This window comes from Arachis duranensis, chromosome 10, assembly GCF_000817695.3.
Source record: "Arachis duranensis cultivar V14167 chromosome 10, aradu.V14167.gnm2.J7QH, whole genome shotgun sequence".
Taxonomy (NCBI): Eukaryota; Viridiplantae; Streptophyta; class Magnoliopsida; order Fabales; family Fabaceae; genus Arachis; species Arachis duranensis.
Genome location: NC_029781.3, coordinates 100,224,261 through 100,247,886, shown reverse-complemented (window position 1 = coordinate 100,247,886; position 23,626 = coordinate 100,224,261). Strand labels below are relative to the sequence as shown.

The following is a 23,626-nucleotide window of genomic DNA, read 5'->3' as shown; positions in this document are numbered from 1 at the left end:
GTGGGATGATATCATTTACCATTTCACCTTATATTTTTGTAGAATCTTTAATTAAATCTTCACACTTAATTAAATTAAATCTTCACACTTAATTAAATTTCTTCTGCTGAACTGCATACTTGAAACTTTTTCCTAGATAATTGAAAGTAAACAGTATCTATTAGTAGGTTTAGATATCTTTCAACACTAATTTGATTTCAGGATCATTGTCATTTCCTTTAAAATTCACCTAAGTTTCTTCCATTCTTTCACTAAAACAAACGGAAAAGCTCGTCTTGTTTATTTCACGAGATCTTAATCGGGTCGAACTGATTTTGTTGAATTTCTGATAATAAAAAGAAAAAATTTTGACTATACTACGTGTACACCAAAACCAGTCACCAGTATAAAATACATGTTAAAATATAAATACACAATGAAAATAAATTAAACTATATATGTATTTATATACAGATACATTAGTATATATAGCCATTCTCAGAAAACCATGATTTTCACAATATATTTTTACAAATTTTCCCTCCTATTCTGATCTTTCTTCTAAGCTCTTGAAGAATGTTTCAACTTTGAAGAGGTCATTCACGTGAAGTTTTGCCTTTATCCTTATTCACCAAGGCAATGGCATCACTATATATAGCCACAACATTTGAGAATACTGCCAATATGATCATCATAACCGAAAGAATCTTGTCTTGTTTGGTTGCAATGTCGTATCGATCCCTGTTCCAAAAGAAGGTATTTGATGATCAATTCATTTAAGAAGTACTAGAAAGAATTCAAAGGCCAAACTCACCTAAGAGTGACGGCAGCCGGGAAAATAAACCCTACAAAAACGGTGGCGGTTGCTCCAGTGAACTGAAAAGTGTCCCAAATGCTAGGTATTAAGGTTGCACCAAGAAATATTAGAAGAATAAGAGATAAGGTTAGTGACGTGAATCTCAAGTTATCTTGAAGCAAAGGCCTTGAAGAAGACGAAAAGATGAGGCCATCTAAGTTGATTCGCAGGGGATAGAAGACAACTGGAAAAACAAGCATGATGTGCGCGGCGTAGCTAAATCGAATGGCGTCGTTAAGCGCAGGGCCGAAAGGGATTCCAAGATCAGTGTCAAAGTTTGCTAGGACATCTTCAAGAGTTGATTCTCCAAATAGGAGGAAACCAAAGAAGCTTGTTAATAGGTACACTGAACAACACATTGCAAGGGATGTCCTTACAACTCCATGCATTTGAGAGGGGTCCTCCATTTCATTGTCTATGTTGTGAACTGCAAAGATAAGATTCAACCATCTCTCATAATCACATATTCTACCAATGGAATTTAGCTCTTCATAGAGATTTAAAACATATACATACCATTGTAGTGGCATATATAGGCAGTGACAAGAATAGGAGTTACAGTGAAGAGTTGGAAGAAATCTGTCAAATCATTAATAACTGGAAAGAGTCTTGGCATTCCAATGCCTCCACTTATGATCTTGAAAATTGCTATTCCCACAGCAACTACAAGAAACACAACTGCTAGTGCAATTGATAGTGCCGATGTAAAACTCAACGAATCTGCATACAGTAGTTTTACACGATCATCCAATCAGATTTACTTTAGTTGATATAACAATACACAATTAGTTGTCTGCGTAAAAAAGAGCAGAGTCACTCACCAATTCTCTTAAAGCTAACCAAAGGAAGAAATATAGCAAGTGTAGTAAAAATAAGAACAACTGTACGGCCTGTCCACCAATGTACACCAAACCATCCTTCAAGTATTCCATAATGGTGATCTTTACTTGAAGATGTTCCAGATAGCACATCACCTGAAATTAAATCTCATAAATAAGACATCAACAATCATGTTCCGATAATAAATAAGACAGACACTGAAAACAAGACACAAAAGACAGAGACACAAAAATTAGTATCTTTTGTTAATATCTCTTTATCTTTCTTGTCAAGATAGATATAAAATATACTAATTCAGTATCTCTGGACGCAATGTCCCGTGCCTGTGAATAAACGCAACCATATATATACCAATAATAATCATGTAAACAATAAGGATGCCAACATTGTTGACTATGACACTAATTTGAAGCACAGCTTTTCCATATCTCCCAAAGGCATCCCCCATGAGATCACCATAAGAAGTAAGGCCGCCGGCGCGTGAAAATCGGATCATGAATTCGATTGACTTGTCCGTCAAGAAAGCCATGAAAGTGATAGTAATAAGACCAGGCACCATCCCCAACACTTTGAGGGTTGCAGGCAAGGCCATGATCCCAGCACCAATAATTGTGGTTGATAAATTGAAGGTCGCACTGGCGAATGAGGATCCTTTAAAATCATCATCACCGTTATAATTTTCTTGAGACTTTGGCAACAATGGTTCATTCTCATTAGCACCAATTGCATTGCTCTTTCTTGATCTTTTCTTCACATGGTTAGGTGTTGGGCCTCCAACCATGGTTTTTCGCAATTATAAGGCTTCTTTTTCTTCCAAAATTTTCAGATGGGAATGTGATTTTAATAATAAATACGAAAAAACACACCCAATTTTTTTTTCTCTAAAAGGATGCAAATTGAGATGACCTAAACTCTTGAAGACATAAAATTTCAGTCCCAATGATCATCAATTGGTAAGGATTTAGAATCCCAAAATTTCTTTGCCAAATGAGGCGCACAATAGAAAAAACTGAAGAGCTATTTTGGATTTTTTTTTCTTTTTCTTTTTCGTCCAAAAATCATGGAGACAAGGGAACCAAAAAATGAAATAAAGAGAAAATGGAAAAAATGAGAAGCCAGAGAAAAAGTGTGCGGTGGGTATTTAGTGCGTTAGCACAGTAAATACGCGTGACATACACTTAAAGACTAACATAACTTAAATAGTATAGTCTTCTTATATTCACTTAAATATCGTAAATTTGAGTCTTATTCTTAATTAAAAAAAAATCTGGGCATCATCGGACAAACCTAAAGATATTATATAATATAAATTTAAAAATATTATATTATTTAAGATTCAATTATCTATTTAATGATATTTTTTAGAAGATAGTATTTTATAGCGTAATTTTGACTTTTTTTTTAATTGTCTGTGTTTTTGGAGATTAATTAAAAAAGAAAACTAAAAAATATATTAAAAGTAAAAATACAAAAATATAATATAAAATTATAAATAAATTTTATTAATTATAATATATTAGAAAATATATTTAGTAAATAAATGTTGTTATACTAAAATTAAACGCAATTAAACATATTTTAGAAAATTTATTTAAGGNCTGAAATTTATCATTATTATAATTTTTATTCGGATGTTACTTATATTTAACTATTATTTTTTAATTTAACTGAATAATAATAAGTATTAAATTTAGTTGATTAACATGATTAAAGTTTTGTATCATTTTATGTAAAATTTTATTATATTTTATACTAGAAAATTAATATTTATATAAAATTACTGACATATTATAATTACAAACAACAATATAATATAATTATAAATAGATTTATCGATTATGTTGAGCGTGTAAGTTTAATTAAAGCACGTCAAAAGTTTCCTTAAATTTTATGTATAAATTAAATTAATTTTTTAAATCTTTATTAAATTAAATCGGCCTCCAAATTAATTAGCATGAATTACATTATTCCTTTATTAGACCACTTTTTGTTTTTATGCATGCATATGCTCATGTGGACTGTTGAGTTCCATCATAAACATCGTTATTTTATTGCATCCTACATTTCCTACCTGAAATTTTAACACAACATTAATATGGATCAAACTTAGGAAAATGAAAACGTATAGAGTTTAACTATATGTCCTAAAAGCACGAGATAATATTACAAATAAAAAAAATTGTATAAAAATATATAAAGTTTAAATTTTTAATATATTAATTATTTATTTATTAAAATAAAATTTAAAATTTTTTATTAATAATAATCTTAACATTTATCTTTTATAACATATAAATTATAATAACTAACTAAACCCTAAAAATAAATTTAATTTAATAAAAATCCAAAAGATGAATGTGATTTACGTGTAAAACTTGAAGGACTAATTTAAACATTTATTTGTAAATAAAGATAATATCAATTTCTTCTTTTATAATGTTTATATAGTTCACCAACTTTTTTATTTTTTTATTTATATTGACAGAAAAAAAAACATTTAAATATAGAATTTTATGTATACGGCATTACTACTTAAAACTTGTTGCCATTAATAATTCATTCAATTCCTACTAATTACTTAATAAAAAATATTAAAAAATTTGAATAATATGAAAAGTTAATTAGAAATTTATAGCATAGATGATACGTTTAATTCTGTCGTGTGAAAAAACAATTAGACATTTTAAACTTGTTTTTTTTAGATATTTAGTTCATACTCGACCCAAATTTAAAAGTAAAATTTTTTATTTGTAAATCATTCATTCGACATTGACATTAAAGACAACTACAAAATCATACTAAAAGTACCATAAAATCTAACATCCAAGACACACCTAATAAACCTCAAACAAAAGACATGAGAAATTGTTATATAATAGTCTTTGTTATGCTCCCATTCAACCATGAGTTTTTCAACATGTCTCCCTTCCCATTGCTATGTGTTTGTTTCCTTCACCCCTCTGTCTTCAAGAACAAATTGGCTAATCCAGTTAGGCTCTTGATTTTACTTGTGTTAGTTCTCCTATGGTGCACCTTGCCTTGCGGTTTATACTCTTTTATAATACATTCATTTTTATTTACTCTCGTTTCAATACACCACTAATTCACAATGATTTTAATTTGTTCCCACAAACTTGACCATGTAACGTCTTTATTATATCAAATAATTTTTTATTGCTACTAATCCACACAATTCATATAATAGTAAAAAAAAATCAATTAATCTACCTTCTTTTACTCATGTTATACACTCATTGATTGACCCGTTAGGTCCAACCCAGGTAACATTAGCCTCACTCATAACCCCATCGAGAATCTAGAAATATATTGACAATATAAAAGTATATGTGCTACTGTTTCAACCATAGTTATCAGAACCGGACCCGGATCGATCAACCATAACAGAAAAGCACCACCAGATAACCCTGTAGCTCAAAATCCTGTGTGAATTACAAAACTAATTAATGATAATAAGCACATTCCTAATTCCAAATTTCAATAAGAAAGCATCGATTATCAAGTTATATACAACAAAAGCAAACCAGCTTGAGTCAGAAATCTGGCTTGTTAACCCTAGATACCAATGCTACTACATGACTATACAGAATTAAATTCCAGTTTTCAGTTTACGAAATTAAGAAGGTAGGGTACCGGCATAGCTGTTGGTGACATCGACGGTGCCCTTGAGGGTGGAGTCGAGAAGAACGCCGACGACGCGTTTGCGAGTGTCTTTGGCGACTCTGTTGCAGTTGTCGACGATGCTCAGCAGCACCAGTGGGTGCACTATAACCTTCTCTATGGATTCTTCCCTCTTTCTTTCTCAGTTTGATTTTCTTCTTCGACTTTTCTTTTCTTTCCTTCTCACTTCTCAGTCTTTTGCTTGGGCACAATGCAACCGTCTTTTGCTTTTTCTTTTTTGAACCTGTTTCTGCTTTCGTGTTGGATACGAAGACTCAAACTGGAGCTTTGCTTTTCAATACTACTATGGGCTTTGGCTCGTCTATATAATGGGCTACGGCCCAAAATTCAAAAGTAGCTATTTAGTATACTTGGGCTAATGAATCCAAAAAAGTATACTTGGACTAAATAATCATCTCACCTGCTAAATAAAACAAATTGTACAACGCATTACCAAAAAGGGTAACAAAGCCAATCATTTTTCTTTAGTATTTATAGGCTAATAATAATATATATAATAAGAAAGTTCACATGAAAATGTTCTAAACTAACAACCATACACTAGTTCATATGTCTAATATTAATTTTATTTATATGTAACTTTTTTTTAGATTAGACCCATTAAATTAAAGGCTAATAATTTATATAAATTATCTATGGAAAAATTTCACTCCCCTAGTAACTTCACCGAATTGATTGCCGATTCGATTCTGATAACTATGGTTTCAATATATTGACAGTATAACATTAGTCAATCCAAAAAAATATTTTGAACTTGAATGAAATCAAGAAACAGAGAAAATAGAATTTAAAAAAAATCTCAAAATTATTCACCGAAATATATTATTTAATTTTACACACTAAAGACTCTTGCTTTATATATGCCACTTAGTAGCTAAGAAACTAATTGACTAAGAAAATAGGTTATAACAGAATTTCTGTTGAAGAAAAAAAGATTTCTACTATTGTTTATACATTAATAGAACTTATTTGTAAATGTATCTTAGCTAATAACTAGTGACTTTTGATACAAAGAAGAATAAATGACGAGCAGCAATTTGTTATCAAGAGCAAGCTAATTGTTGCTAATAAAATTTGTTATAAATAATATTCTAATGTATTAAGAAAGAGAAAGTACGAGAAGTTAATGGAATATTTACATAATATGTACAATGGAGGTTTATGGAATATCAGAGATATAACCATTAGTGTTACCTTTTCCCATCAGCTGAAGTTTTTGAGATGAATGGTATCATGACATGATATTAAAGCGCTAGATTCGAAAGGTAAGAGTTCGATCCTTGGTGAACCCAAAATCAGTTTAATACTTGAATTGTCTCCCTAGCGGGATTCAAAAAAAAATTATAACATTTATGATTTTATTATAAATTCTTTATATTTTAAAAAATTATAATTTTTACCATTTAATAATCATATATTTTAATTATTATCCAAATCATTTGATTCAATTTTATCTATTTTTTATCTATAAATTTTAGTTGCCTTATTCTATTTCGTTAATTTTGTTACCCAACAAATTCTCCTTCACCCCTCAAAATTTCTCACTTCAAATATACTATAGGACATTATATAATTGACATGAGGAGAGAGAGATAAAAATAATTACTGCCCAAAATCAAATTGAAATAAATATTTTATATTGTGCATGCTATGATACTATTATTCTAAGACCATCTCCGGTAGGAAACTCATCATAATCCCTATTTATGACCCACCTGTCATAAAAAAGCAACTTCACATCAGATTTTGCGTCATAAATAGTAAATAGAAACTCAAAACATCTATCTCTTCTCTATTAGGAGGAACTAACTTTAGTCCTTGTTGTGGTTCCACTTAATTAATTAATTAAAATACTTAAAATTAATATAATTGATTTTTTTAATAATATTATTTAAATTTATAAATTTAAAAATAATTCACTATTAAAAGATATTAATATTAAATAAATTCATATATAACAATAATACACAATATATAATTCAGAATTACATTTATTTATAAAATTACTTAATATAAAAAAAACATAATTAAGTTTTACAAGCATTGTAAAATTACCATATGTATTTAATTAAACTCTAATTAATTATTAAAATTATTAATAAATTAATTNNATTATAATTATTATTAATTTAATTATTATTTAATTATTTAATATAATTATTTAATTATTTTAGATTTTATATAATTATTTATTTTTATAATAATTTGCTAAATGTTAAATTATTATTGATTAATTTGAATCCCTGTTTAGAGAGCTCACCTTGAGATCCGTGCATGAATTCGTTTCTTTTTCTCTCCAACGCTCCCCATCCCTCTTTTGTCAGAAACAGGGCCTCACGATCAATTCATTGGAGTTGCTCTAAGTACATGTCATTCTTGCATGATTTATACACGTCCAATCAAGAATCACAAAAAGAAAAATGCCTGAATATTAACAAGACACATATAATAGAAAAGTTTAGGACTAATAATTTTATTAAATTCTGACTAGCATGTAATTAATAAAAAAATAAATAATTTCACATTATTGAATAGAATTTCACACCATTAAAAATATTGTTGATAACTATTTAATAACTACAAATTATAAAAATTATTACCCCTAACTCTTCTCTTTACTATATATTATGAAATAAATCAAATAATAGTTGCTTTATATTTCATGATGAAATATGATTATAAATCAACGAAAAAATAACATGTAATAAGCGTTACATTGTTTTTTAATTATTCAAAATTAAACTGGAGAAAAATTAAAATCCACCCCAAAAAATGATGGGAATATTAAGGTTGGAGTTGGAGGAGTTCTTCAAGGGTGAATGGTGTGAGAACAGATTTATCGGAAACCATTGGTTTTGCAGTAATCTATGATGCACAGATACGAGATACAATACGATATATTAAGTATTTAAAATATTTTTTGTTTTAATAAATAATAATATATACTATATCTAAATTTATTTTAAAAATATATGTTAAGAATAAGACTCACATGATGGTATTTAGGTGTGTCCTATCCGAAAAAAGAATTTTTTATTTTTTATTAAGACACGATTGTACACAGCAAACATGCGTATCGAACGAGTGTCGATGAGTGTAGTGTCCGCGGACACAAAAACTCAATGAAGTACTCATGCTTCATAAGCAATAATTGAATACGTGGCTTCTGTTGGATGAGCTCCATCCCAAAAGAATTTTTCTTCTGGATCTGAGAATGGCTTTTTTAATGGCATACACATCAAATTAAAGGTTGTTTCGCAACACTTGCTTCTCATATCACTAAAACCTACAAATTATCGTTGACCAATATGTTATTATATGTATAAAGCAGAATTCAAACTCTCTACATTTATTTAAACGGACAAATAAACTGATTATTCTACTAAATATTAACCCAAATTGATTTATTATATTTATAGTTATTAACATCATTTATACTCAATTATTTTTATTGACCATCTCATTAACATCATTCAAAATCTTTTGAATTCCATATGTAATAGTTATCAAATTGTAAATTTTTAAAGACATAACAAAGGGAAAAAAAATTACACCAATACTTTTTTCTTATTTTCGTCTTACATTTGAATTGATATTGAGTTCCATCATAAACATCTTATTTTATTGCATCCTACATTTCCTACCTGAAATTTTAACACACCACATTAATATGGATCAAACTTTAGGAAAATGAAAACGTATAGAGTTTAACTATATGTCCTAAAAGCACGAGATAATGTTACAAATAAAAAAAAATGTATAAAAATATATAAAGTTTAAAATTTTAATATATTTATTATTTATTTATTAAAATAAAAAATTTAAAAATTTGTATTAATAATAATCTTAATATTTGTCTTTTATAACATATAATAACTAAACCCTAAAAATAATAAATTTAATTTAATGAAAATTCAAAAGATGAATGTGATTTACCTGTAAAATTTAAAGGACTAATTTAAACATTTATTTGCAAATAAACATAATATCAATTTCTTCTTTTATAATGTTTATATAGTTCACCAACTTTTTTATTTTTTTATTTATATTGACAGAAAAAAACATTTAAATATAGAATTTTATTTATACGGCATTACTACTTAAAACTTTTTGCCATTAATTCATTCCTACTAATTACTTAATAAAAAATAAAAAAAAAGTTGAATAACATGAAAAAGCCAAAGACACTTTTAATTAGAAATTTATAATATTTCTTCTATGGTGCGCGTTGCGGTTTATACTCTTTTATAATACATTCATTTCTATTTACTCTCTTTTCAATATACCACTAACTCACAATGGCTTTAATTTGTTCCCACAAACTTGACCATGTAAACTTTGTTAACAAATAATTTTTTATTGCTATTACTCCACACAATTTATTAAACTACTCTTTTACTTTAGCAGATGACAACAATAAAAAAAAATCTTATGATCCACAAATTCAACCTAATAAAATACATAAATCAAGAGCAAAATAAAAAATGAGAACAAGAAAGAGATTCAAATCATGGATTTGAAATGGAGAAAATTTTAATATTGCTCGAGCTCTTCTTTGGTCTATTCAAGTAAACCTTATTTTATAATGTATTTGCACATAGAAACACTTTTTTCAAACTCAGAATATTCAACACCTCTATTAACGAAATAAAATTAATTCTATAAAAAAAAAGTAAGAATAATATTGAAGTAAACAAAGGAACTCCTTCAAAGTCCATTTAAATTATAATTACTTACCTTGAGAAAAAGTGTATTACACGCATATTCTAGCACTGTACTCTCAAAGGAATCCTTCTTTGCAGTCATAGCACTACATTCTCATCTACCTTGAAATCAAGAATAAGGAGGATGCTCTCATGAAATTGTAGAAAACGTTTTTTTTTTAAGATATTTTTTAATAATTAAAATTTAATATATATAATAACTACAATACTCCTATTATATAAAATGACTAAAATACTTTTATTATATATATTAATTTTGAGAATCCTAAATTCTAGTTATTTTCTTCTCTATCGTCGTTATAAAGTTAGAATTTAAAGTTTTCAATATATATATATATAATAGAGATATTTTAGTTGTGTTTTATAATAGAGATATTATACTAATTTTTTATAAAAAATATTAATTTATACCGGTTTAAAATTTAATTTATTAATTTTTTATTAAACTAATTTGTCCGATCTAATTTTAATAAAAATAATATAATTTAATTGATTATATATGATAAATTTTAAATTTTAAAAAATATCTTTAAAAAAAATATTTTTGACATCTTTATCTAAGTGGATTCCCAAAAATAACAATAAATTTTTCCTAACTGCTTTCATGATAAAAAGTTGTACACTAAAAATATTTGAGGGACTAACCATATGAGATATTAAACCTGTAACCTAGGTCGTTTAAACGATGAAATTTGTATATGCTATATAAAATTAATTAAACATATCCTATAGCCAATGTATCATTTAGGGTTTAAGATTTACAATGTAGTAGCATAATTATCGAAAGAACCTACAATTTTATAATACCTTAAAAAAAAGGAACGAAAATAAATGCCGGTGAAGATGCAACCAAATAAAATTGACATTAAAAGTTACTAAGAACTAACATTCTGCGGTAAAAATAAAAAAATGAAATGAACCTCATTAACAAAGGATTTATTACTATATTAGTACTATTTAATTTTGTTGTTAGGTGAATGGGAGAGAAACACAACAGAGCTGGCCATTAGTAACTTCGGGTTCTCCTTTCTAATGGTCCTCAATAAACACTACAGAACAATTTAATGTTTACATTAAAAATTAATCTAAAAAATGGTCAATTCATGGAAGAATAAAATCAACACCACATCAGGCAATAAAGAAAAGATAAAAAATTTTAAAAATATAAAGAACATATGTTAATTGCATCAACATTCTCAAAACCAAAGCTCTTTTACTCTGATTCAATCACAATTTGAAAAAATACAACAATTTTTGCTATAAAACACGTCTTGAATTCCTTTCCGATTCTTGAGCAAAATCTGTTCATATTCTTAGATCTATAAATATACCTACCAAAAAAATTGACACCACTATCTGCAAAAATATAGCGAGATTACTTCATAGTGTATTAAAATGAAACATTGGCATAAGTAGAAGAGGGAAAAAACAGCATGTAGATTAAGCATTTTCTCTTCTCTACTCTATTTTCAGCATGAAAATCCAAACGGTTTTGTTGAAGTTCCATAACAACAGCATGAGAACGGTCTAAACCAAATATATGTGCAACTAAAAAAAATGAAAGACAAAGAGTAAGGCTTAGAAATGATTCCACAATGGCACCAAAAATTCTAACTAAAGGAAGGTACTTTACTAAAAAACAATCTTCAACATATAAATGAATGACAATATCACACTCAACATTGAATTTGCAGTATTCAGTATTCAAGTGCACAAATGACACTCCATCTATTCATAAAAACAATCATAGAAAAAAGAAAAAAAAACTTAAAAAAAAAATAGAAAAGACTTGAAACTAAACAAATGGATCCATTCACTTCTCCTCCTTTTTCCCCATTAAAATTAGCACTAAATCATTGCATCACATATTTATCATACATGAAAGACTAACCTATGTAATAAATCAAGAAAGAATGTTCAAAATAGAGCCTTCCCAATCCACCTAAACCATGAAAAAAAAAACAAAAATCAAAAGAGGTAGTACAAAATTGTTAAAAAATGGCTAAAAAGCATTCACTTACCAGCATAAATTTTCTCCAGAGTATTCATTTTGCACTTATCTTGTTCTCATCCTCCCCTGACTTCTCCTTTCTCTTATCTTTTCTAAACCAACACTCTCTATGCTCCAAAGATCAAAGCTTCCAATTGCACGAAATACTCGGAGTTAGAAACAAAGAACCAAAAAAATTTTCTAATAAAAAAGTACAAAAAACTATAAATAATGTTGCAGTTTATTCCCTCAGTCAAAGAGTAGTAAAGATGGAGCGAGGATGAATCATAGTATATAATTGATCTAATATATGATTTAGTTAATTAGAAAATCAAAGCATTGAGCAAGAATTGATCAAATAAAATACTGACATGGAAGAGTTGAAATGAATCTATGAGATGGGACTTGATGTGTCGTCAAACATGTAGTATACATTCTTATCCCCTCTTCCCTTCTCTCTCCATCTAGCCTCCTTATCTGTCACCGCCACCTCTGTCGTCACCCTCTTCTCCTTCTTCTGTCGTATTTCTTTTCTTTACCCTCAGATTTTCTTCTTCTTCTCTGCAACATTCTGTCTTTCATTCTCTCTTCCCCTATCTCCATCCTTCTCTCTCCCTCGCACCTCACACCTCACACCTCACACCTCACACCTGAACCATAAACCTCTATTTTAAATTTGAATTTTAGCAAAAATCCCACCCAATGCTTTTCTTACTCAAGGTCTCAACTCTCACGGAAACTTTGGTTTTTTTTTACTAAAAATGGGCAAAAGAAAAATAGGTTCCTAACCTTTTAAAACGCGGACATTTTTGTCCCTCAAAATTGGAAAATACATTTCAATCTCTCATTATGTAAATTCCCTGACAATTAAGTCCTTTCGTGAAATTGGTGCTCGAAACGGTAATGAAGATTGCTGAGGTAGAGAGATAGAAAGTGATGTGTCTGTTATAATTGCTGAACTGGATGGAAAACAAATTGTTAGAAGACAAATTGGTCCTTAATGACCAAAACGACGCGACATGCATTCCCACTTTCATGCCTATCATCCCAAACCTCCTCCTCTTCTTCTTCCATGGCAGTTTCATCGCACCCTTTCTTCCTCTCTCGCGTCCTACACCATCACCCTCCTCCCCGGCGACGGCATCGGCCCCGAAGTCATTTCCTTCACAAAAGACGTTCTTGTCCTCACCGGCTCCTTCGAAGGTATCCTCCCCATTTCCCTTTTCCCCACTTCATCCGCTCTTTCACTCTTCAAAATCCCACAATTTTCCTAATTTTCCCCCCTTATTGCATCAGGGATCACATACGAGTTCCGAGAGATGCTTCTAGGAGGCACTGCATTGGACGCCACCGGAGTCCCCATGCCCGACGAGACCCTTGCTGTTTCGAAGCAATCCGATGCTGTTCTTCTTGGTGCCATTGGAGGCTATAAATGGGATAAAAACGAGAAACATCTGAAGTCAGAGACTGGGTTGCTTCAGCTCCGGCCTGGCCTTCAAGTTTTTGCAAATCTCAGACCAGCCACTGTCTTCCCACAGGTACTAATCAGCTCTTGCTGCTTCTTCTCACATGGAAATAATCTGCATGCCTTTTTATTTGTGCTGGTTATCCTCTAGTTAGTGGATGCTTCAACCCTTAAGAAAGAGGTTGCTGAAGGTGTTGATCTTATGGTTGTGAGGGAACCCACTGGCGGTCAGTCCTCCTTCGGTTCCCCGCTCATTATACTGAATTTCTAGTTGCTGTCCCTGATTCATAGGGTTAAATCTTCTTGTCCGTGCTCTCTGCTTATTCAGGGGTATATATTTTGGAAAACCCAGGGGCTTTCGGACCAATGAAAATGGCCAAGTATCTTACTAATTGGAAAATGCTTCTCTATATGAATTATAACTTGCTTGTGATTTGTGAGTGAAATATAAACAAAAGCTATGGTTGCAATAGAATTCGTCAAGGTTGTTGACCTTGGTTGAATACTTAAGTGGAAGAGAATTCATGTGCACTATTTGATTACAGATTTTATTATTATACAATGATTCAGAATAGTCGATTGAGCCAACACATGTGAAAAATATATCCAATGATTCAGAACTTTCACAATTGTTTGATGTGAGATTATGTTGGAGGGGTTTCTTTCATAAAGAAGGATGGAAAAAAGATTGTGTGGGAGGGACATCTAAGTTAATGTGTTGCTTACGGTTTTCATTTTTTTTTTCTTGGTTTCTCTGCCATGGAAGAAGAAGAGGAGGTCTGGGACTACGGACATGAAAGTGGGGGATGCATCTGGTGTCGTTTTGGTCACTAATTTGTCTTTTAACAATTTGTTTCACATCCATTTTAACAACAGTAACAGACACATCACTCTCCATCTCTCCACCTCAACAATCTCCGTTACCATTTCGAGCATCAATTCCACCGAAATACTTAATTGTCACGGAATTTATATAGTAAGGGATCGAAATGTATTTTTCAATTTTGAAGGACGAAAATGTCCGCATTTTAATGTCAAAAACCTATTTGTCTTTTACCCTTTATCTTATTTTGTTTTTTCCTATCACGTGTCGCTCAATGAAAGCAAACACTTGTCGAGTAACCAACCCACTACTATTCTCCTAAAATAAATCTCAAATGATTAAACCGAACTGAAATTACTGAATCTGTTTCCCACTTAAAACTGTTTATAGGCTCAGATCTGTTGTGATTCCATATATCTACTTGGGCACCAGCTGTGGCAAAAAGTTCACCATCCCACCGGTGATCAACAGCCAAAAATGCATACTTCCCAACATGAACACTTGCTGGCTCTACAAAATTCTTAGTTGAGTGACCCAACTCCATAAGATTATCAACAGAAGTATTCCAAAGTTAACAGTGCAATCAGTACCACATGACACAAGCATGCGCCCATCTGTTGATACAGTCAAGTCTCTGACAGCACCTTGATGACCTGACAAACTGTGCGCCTGGAAGCTATACCCCAGAGACGAATATCTCCATCCATTGCACCAGAGAATATCCATTTCAATTGTGTAGGATTCTTGGCCATACAGGAAACCCCATCTATATGCCCATCCATTGCACCTATAAACGGTCTTGCAAAAATCTTGTCCAACTTGACAGCATTGAGAGCACGGACATACTCAACAGCTTTCTCTTGAGTACGAAGGTTGGGATCGTAGTTGCGGAATACCCTCTCAAGGTCTTGGCTTCGTTCCCGGGTGAATTCATCAGTAGAACGAGATATAACTTTGACCTTCATTCTTCTGCAATCTGTCTAATCTAATAAAGCAGCTAAAACAATAACATGAACAGCACTCACTCTATCTATGTTCCCCAGCGAGCTGAAGAAGCAGAGACAGAAACCACGGCGGCCACGGCGAATGCGATTGAGAAACAGAGCAGACGGTGGCAAGGGTGGAGTCTGCTGCTCATAAAATTGTGAAAAAATAGGAAAAGAAAAAAAAATAAAATTTTTTTTATTGATTATTGAATTATATTGTAAATTAAGAAGGTAAAACATTGACTCATGAAAGATAAAAATAAATAAAAATAAGATAAAATAAAAAGATAATAAAAAGATAAAATAATAAATACTAAAATTGTAACTGAAATTATGTATTTTATTAGGTTAAATTTGTGGAACACAAATTTTTTTTATTATTGTTATGTTTTATTATTGTTATGTGCTAAGGTAGAAGATTAATTTAATACAATTCATATAATAACCATGAAAAAAAAAAGTCATAAGCCACCTTCTTTTACTCATGTTATACACTCCTTGATTTATTCGTTAGGTCTAAACCAAGTAACATTAATTAGCCTCACCCATAACCTCACCCGGAACCTAGAAATATATTGACCATATAAAAGTATGTGTGTTACTGTTTCAGCACATTGACAATATATCATTAGCAGCACAAAAAAACATTTTGAACTTAAATGAAATCAAGAAATAAGAGAGAAAATAGAATTTTAGAAGAAGATCTCAAAATTATTCACTGAAATATTTTATAAAATTAGAATTTTAGAAGATCTCAGAACTATTCAATAAAATGTATTATCTAATCAGAATTTTACACACTAAAAAAGATTTTGTTTTATATACATCACATAGTAGTTAAGAAATTAATTGACTAAAAAAGTTTGTTATAACAGAATTTCTGTTAAAAAAAAACTGATTTCTACTATTATTGCTTCTTATCTTATCATTAATAAAACTTGTTTGTAAATATATCTTAGCTAATAACGAGTGATTTTGATATAAGGAAGAATGGTCAGATGAGTAGCAATTTGTTATCAAGAGAAACATAGTTGTTGCTAATAAAATTTGTTATAAATAATATTCTAATGTATTAAGAAATTATAGTGGACAAAAATAAAAGAAAAAATGAGTAAAGATTTCATAAAAAGAGTTTATTATAGATTTTTTATATTTTAAAAAATTATAATTTTTATCATTTAAATGTATATTTTAATTATTATTATCCAAATCATTTGATTCAGTTTTATCCATTTTTTATCTATAAATTTTAGTTGCCTTATTCTATTTTGTTAATTTTGTTACCCAACGAATTCTACACCTCTCTGCAAATTTCTCACTTCAAGTATACTACATTATATAATTGATATGAGGAGAGAGACATGAAAATAATTACCGCCCAAAATCAAATTGAAATAAATATTTTATATTGTGCATGCTATTATCCTAAGTATATGTCATTCCTACATGATTTATACACATCCAATTAAGGATCACAAAAAGAAAGATGCCTGAATATTAATTAACAAGACACATTTGCTATATATTATGAAATAAATCAAATAATAGTTGCTTTATATTTCACGATGAAATATGATTATAAATCAACAAAAAAATAATATGTAATAAGCGTTACATTGTTTTTTAATTATTCAAATTTAAACTAGAGAAAAATTAAAATCCACCCCAAAAATGATGGGAATATTACAGTTAGAGTTGGAGGAGTTCTTGAAGGGTGAATGGTGTGAGAACAGATTTATCAGAAACCATTCGCTTTGCAATAATTGAATATGTGGCTTCTGTTGGATGAGCTCCATCCCAAAAGAATTTTTCTTGTGGATCTGAGCATGGCGTTTTTAATGGCATACACATCAAATTAAACGATGTTTCACAACATTGGTTTCTCACGTCACTAAAACCTGCAAAATTAAATACATAAATCAAAAAATAATCCGTTGCGGATCTAAACTCTATTTAAGAGTTTATCGTTGATCAATATATTAATATATGTACAAGGTAGGATTCAAACTCGCACACTTACTTAAGTGGACAATTAAGTTTATTATTCTACTAAGTACTAACCCAAATTGGTTTATTATATTTACAGTTATTAACATCATTTATATTCAAATTATTTTTATTGACCATCTCATTAACATCATTCAAAATCATTTGAATTCTATGTGTAATAGTTATCAAATTGTAAATTTTTAAAGACATAACAAAGGGAAAAAAAATACACCAATACTTTTTTCTTATTTTCGTCTTACATTTGAATTGATAGTAGTCAATTATTAATTTTTTTACTAAAAATATTGGCAGCTAAGATTCTCTAAAATAATAATGCTAAAAGTCAATTACATGTTCACTATAAAAAATTAGGTAGAAACGTACATGAAGTTGTTTTCGTTTAAAGTACATAGTTAAAAATCATTTAATAAATTTGATTAAATTGTCATATAATAATTTTTAATTATTAATTTTACATAAAAATACTTATATGTAAATTTTTATTAAAAAATTATTAATCAAAACAAGAATATATAAACATGATTAAATAATAGTTGTTGTTCCTAATAACTTTTATATATAGATATCTAATGCAACCTCAAAGTCTCAAGGAAAAATTGATATAAACTATTAAAATAGTACTCAAAATTTTACGCTAACAAAAATAATCTTAAATATAATTTTTAAAAATTATTTTTGCTTATAATATAAATTTTTGAACATCATTTTAGTAATTTATTTTTTGCACAGATAATCTCATAAATTTAATATAAAAGAAAAAAATTAAATGCAACCTGTTACAATATCAATAAAGACAAGATAACAAACTTGAAAATTCATGCAGAAAAATCAAAAAAAAAAGAAAAGAAAAGGTTTACCATATTTGGTTGGATTTAAGATGATCTCAGTGGCGGTGGCATAAACATTACCCTGAACGAAGACGGCTCCGGTAAGGGTGGAAGAGAGACGTTGAAGCATTGAAGGAAGCCTTTTGTTAAAATGTTGAACCAATGCGTTTATTTCATCAACACATGCACCTTTGTGGGGACGTGTCTTTAAGTACATTGGGGTGCACCCTAAGGGGCATAGATCGTTCAATATTATCTTCCTAGCTCCCAACTTGTATAGTTGCTGTTACAATTAGATTCATGCGTTTAGATCATTTTTTAAATAATAAATTTAAAAATTAATTACTTTTATTAATATAATAATATACGATTAAATATTTATTTATACAAATTAGTTTTTGTGATAAAATTATTAAATCAGAAATATTAATTGAATAAGTTATTTTTATAATTAAATTTAATTAATTTTTTTTATATTTTTTCTTTTTTCTTCAACTAATTATTTTATGTTAAAAAATTATTGAACTAATTTGATTAAACTTAATTATTAAAATAAATTGATATATAATATTACCGTGAATAAATTATAATTACCTATCATAAAAATTATTTGCATTAAATGATGTAAAATGAACATCTATGCACCTATAATCTAGCAACTTATATTTATGGATATTTTAAAATTTTATATTATTACTACTTTTTTCAAAAATTTAAACTAATAAGAAGAAAAATATAAATGGTTATTTTTATCATGCTTTTATAAATAAGAATTTTTTTTGTATAATTTTTTTGGTTAAAGATATATTCTTTTTTATTTAATAAAGATCAAATTCTAAATTTTTCTGTCATACAAATTTTGACATTACGTCATAATATTACTTTTTTTTTTAATTTAAATTGATAAAAAGAAGCATACGAATAATTAGTTCTGTGACAAAAATGACAAGAAGTGTGATTGGTGACTACAATGATGAGATGACATACCTGCAATTGTTTTTCAAGGGTGTTAATGAGAAGGTCAGCAAAGGGTTCGGGTGCGTAAACAGTGGATGTGGGACTTACGCCAGTAAAAGCTCCAAGATAGTTGATGAGGTAGTCATTGTTGCCTATTGACAATAAATATATAGCTTTTGATAGATGCTCAGATATCTGACTTTGGGTCATATGTATGGGCAAATCCCTTGTAATTGTCATCTGAAAATTGGCAAGTTGTTCGTCCAAAGGAAGCACCACTCCCTACAAAAAAAAAAAAAAATTCTATGATATAATATTTTGACAATGGTGTTCATTAACAATGAATCAAGATCAAAGGAAAGTTTAAGAAAGTAGTCGAATAAGTAGGTTTCTGAAAAATTTGAAATGATTTATAAGCTTAGAAAAAAATGTAATGTCGGTAGAAAATAATTTTATATGTACATTCAATCATGTATCATTATGTTTGTTAGAAAGATAGGAGAGAACGATAAAAAAAAGTTTGAATATATTCAAGTTATGTGAAATGATACAATATAAAAAGGTATTTATAGGTGTTAAGAGATATAATATTTTATAATAAATATCTATGTGTGTTAAATAATTCTAATGAATGCTAATTGATTCTAATATATTCTAATAACATCCCTCTCAAATTGATGCAACAGAAGCACAAACGAAACTATCACAAGAAAGCGCAGATAAAACTGTTACAACAAAAGCACAGACGAAACTATTGCAAGAAAAATGCAGACGAAACTGCCAAAAGGATAATAAACTAGCGAAAAGGTGGGAAATTGTAAAGAGATGATAAAATGTCAAAGGATGACAAACTATCAAAGAGTGACGAAAAATATATTGTTTTTTCACGAGAATAGGTAAGCAGCGGATGATAGTGATGTTTGATTCATTAGAATCAAAAAGACACAAGACAGAAAAGATAGGCTAATTGGTGAGGTGAAAAGGCATCAAAAGAGTAACAAAAGGCAAGAAAAAAATGACAAAGAGGAAAAATGTAAAAATACAGTAAAATGACAAGAAAAACAACATATCCTCTTCAAGAAAGATACCATGACTTTGATATCATATTAGAGGATAAGAGAGAGTAATAAAAAAATTTGTGTGTATTCAAATTGTATAAAATGATACAATATAAAAAAATATTTATAAGTACTAAGAGATATAATATCCTATTAATAAATATTCATATATATTAAATAATTTTAATGAATACTAATTGATTTTAATATAGGTAAATGCTATGGTGCCTATGATATTGTGCCTAACTTACTAAAAAAGTCAAATAAATAATATTTAATAAATTTAAAATATTTTGTTTTTATTTTATATATTTTTTTTTACTTATAAAAATAAATTAGCAATTTAGACACCATATAATAAAAGATCATTATAAAAAATATTTTACATTGTCAATACATCAAAAATAAAATCATAATAAAATACCGAGGTTTTAAATAATTACAGCAACAGCATTATAAATCTCTAGTTAAATAACTGTAACGTACACAACTATCTCATCATCATTTCAAAATGTATAACTATAATGTTGTAATTCTTTAGAGACTTTTTTTTTCTACAAAGACTTATAAAACTTCTACAAAATATTTTCAAAAACTTGTTTAGATTTTGTTTCTTAATTTATAATTTATAAGTTTATCACAAAATTTTCAGGATCTATTTGTCTTATTACTCAAATTAAAACAACCACAAAGAATCATTCAAGAATCAATAATACTTCGGAAATCAAATCCAAATTCAAGAAAAATATGAAAAAAATATTCAGAATTTATATAAAGGAAAATCAAGCTCTAGCAATTTATTAGTACTTACAACTTGTGATCCAGTATATTCAACAATTCCAGCAGCACCAGATGCATAATTAATTCCGGTTAATGAAGATGGCCCTTCTTTGCTCAAGTATGGTGGAGGATATGGCAATCCCATATATTCAGCTGATCACCAAAACAAAAACACTAATTAGTAATTAGCTTATTAGGAAAAAAAATTATTCTAGATATTTTCTAATTCAGTAATATTAAGAAAATAATAATTTAAAATTATCTTATTTAATTTAATATCTATAATTTTATGCATATAATATCTAAAATTATATATTTATTACATCTAATATTATTGTGAATTTATTTTAGAAATTATTAATGAATATAAAATAGGATAAATTATATTTTTTGTTCTTGAAATTTGGTAAAAATTTTAAAAATATTTTTAATTTTATTTTATTTTAATTTTGTCTCAAAAATTTTTAATTTTCATCAAATATATCTTGACAACTAAATTTTCAAAAAAAATAAGACCAATCTAACAATAATATATGAAAATTATACTTAATTTATTTTTATGTGTTAAAAATTGTTCTTATGAAATTGTTATTGAATTGATCCTAAATTTTTTAAAAAATTAACAGTTAGTAGTATATTTGATACAAATAAAAAAATTTTAAGACAAAATTAAAACAAAATAAAACTTAACAGTCAATTGTTATTGTAGGACAATATTATTTTTTGATATATTAGTATTCTCCTGTACATTGAATACTTTTTTTTTAATTATTCTATCATCTATTTTGATATTGTTAAACACACAAATAGTAGCGAGGAAGAGTATATATGAAAATTCTCTCAAAAGAAAATGATATTTATTATTATTGTCAGAAAAAAACACTTAAAGATATATCGAAATTAAAATAAAAAGAATCATGCAACAAAAATGGGGCAAATGTACAACAACAATAATAGTACAAACAAAAACAATTAATTAATGTGATAAGGGAAAAAAGAAAACCTAAAAAGTCGACAAGGTTTTTTCCATTAGAAAATCTTCCAGTGGGGCCCGCAAAGAAATTAGAACCATAAGGATAGTAATTTGATTTTGCTACATCAGGGATCCAATTGTTGTTACCATTATCAACCAATGAGTCACCAAACACATACAATGCAGGTGCAAGGGGTTGTGTACAATAGATTGTGGCGAAAAGATTTGAGATCAAAACAAACAACAAAGCAAACATAGTGTTTGATTTCATCATCTTTTCCATTTTCTTGTCTCCCCTCCTTCCAACAATTAAGAATAGGGTGACAGGAAAATGAAAAGTAAAAAAAAAAATTTTAAAATTAAAAAGTAAAAGACTAAGAACTTAAATTTGTTTTGCAATTGGATTAATAATTCTCAGAAAGTTTGTAGAATTTATAGTAACAAAATATGCGCATTTTATGGCCTTCATGACAAGTACTATGAATAAATTAACTATGATGAGTAACGGATATTTCGAGTTTTATCTTTTTAGGTGTGTTTTGACTTTTGAACCAAAAAATAAATGGATAGATGAAGGTCGCAAATTACAACTGTGTGTCTTCCTATGTTTGAGAAATGCTCACTCAATAGCAAATATTTAATGTTTTTATTTATAGAAAAAAAAATTGTTCTCCATAAAAATTAATAATAGGTTAACACTTGTCAGGAGATTACTTTTTAGAAACATATTCTACACATGATGAATTACTTCCATCCACAGGCGGAGCTAAGTACAAGAAAAGGAGACAATGACCTTTAATTTTAATTTTTTACATATAAATTATATGTAAGTTTTAATTTAGTCTTTTTTTTTAATTTTATTTTAATTTTATTTTATTATATAAATATTTTTTATTTTCCTCTAATACTTCATCTAGTTCTGCCCTGCTTCATCTAATACTTCATCAGTCTTCCATAAAATATGTGAAGAGAATCCTTATATAGAAATTGATTAGAAACATCCCAAGAATGTATTTGATTCAAGTTTTAAGAGAGATTATTTCTATTAAGAGTATACTTTACAATGACTATTAACAAAAATTAGAACGAGTTAGTCACTATCATCTCTTAGTTTTTATATATTTGTCAAAATTAGTATTTATTTATGGATAATTTTATGTTATTTTGTTAAGAATAAGAATTACAATACTTTAAATTTTGAAGATTCTAATTTTAAATGGAATTCTGTAATTCAAAGTCGTGAATAATAAATGTTGTAAAACCCGGTTAATTAACGGCTAATTAACCCATAAATGAGAATTTATTCTAGAAAGCCCAAAATGTGATTTTTGTGGCTAAATATGATAGAGGAGATTGAGACGAGAATTTTGGTACCAATTTTATAGAATTCGGACCAAGATTGGACCGAACGGGCCAAACCGGGCCAATTGGACCCAAAGTGGGCCCTTGGCCCAACTAAACTAAACCAAAACCCTAGTTTTCAGCACTCTCTCTCCTCACAACACACTCAAACACGCTGAAATTAGAGAGAAAGGGAGGAAGAACACTCTCTCAAGTTCTCTCCCTTGGTTGATCTTCAAACCACCATAACTTTTGATCTAGAGCTCCGATTGCCGCTCCGTTTGCGGCCACGCGTTCACCGCGGAGAGCTCTACAAAA

General features: G+C 28.6%; 3 protein-coding genes and 1 pseudogene across 3 annotated transcripts; 1 reads left to right on the top strand and 3 right to left on the bottom strand.

Moving 5' to 3' along the window:
• Nucleotides 1–572: 572 nt before the first annotated feature.
• LOC107471315 (amino acid transporter AVT6B-like) lies at nucleotides 573–2,456 on the bottom strand. Its single transcript, XM_016090760.3, has 5 exons — nucleotides 2,027–2,456; nucleotides 1,657–1,809; nucleotides 1,352–1,555; nucleotides 794–1,262; nucleotides 573–720 (listed from the first exon to the last, which is right to left on the bottom strand). The coding sequence occupies exons 1-5, from the start codon at nucleotides 2,454–2,456 to the stop codon at nucleotides 576–578; spliced, it is 1,401 nt and encodes a 466-aa protein (XP_015946246.1). The 3' UTR covers nucleotides 573–575.
• A 10,550-nt stretch (nucleotides 2,457–13,006) lies between these two features.
• On the top strand, nucleotides 13,007–14,480 carry LOC110276334 (3-isopropylmalate dehydrogenase, chloroplastic-like). The gene is made up of 3 exons (XM_052255152.1): nucleotides 13,007–13,291; nucleotides 13,385–13,626; nucleotides 13,705–14,480. The coding sequence occupies exons 1-3, from the start codon at nucleotides 13,108–13,110 to the stop codon at nucleotides 13,822–13,824; spliced, it is 546 nt and encodes a 181-aa protein (XP_052111112.1). The 5' UTR covers nucleotides 13,007–13,107; the 3' UTR covers nucleotides 13,825–14,480.
• A 206-nt stretch (nucleotides 14,481–14,686) lies between these two features.
• On the bottom strand, nucleotides 14,687–15,389 carry LOC107471318 (uncharacterized; annotated as a pseudogene).
• A 2,745-nt stretch (nucleotides 15,390–18,134) lies between these two features.
• LOC110276333 (GDSL esterase/lipase 7-like) lies at nucleotides 18,135–22,250 on the bottom strand. The gene is made up of 5 exons (XM_052255724.1): nucleotides 21,998–22,250; nucleotides 21,026–21,147; nucleotides 19,187–19,438; nucleotides 18,230–18,482; nucleotides 18,135–18,145 (listed from the first exon to the last, which is right to left on the bottom strand). Exons 1-5 carry the CDS (start codon nucleotides 22,248–22,250, stop codon nucleotides 18,135–18,137), a joined length of 891 nt encoding a protein of 296 aa, XP_052111684.1.
• Nucleotides 22,251–23,626: the final 1,376 nt, after the last annotated feature.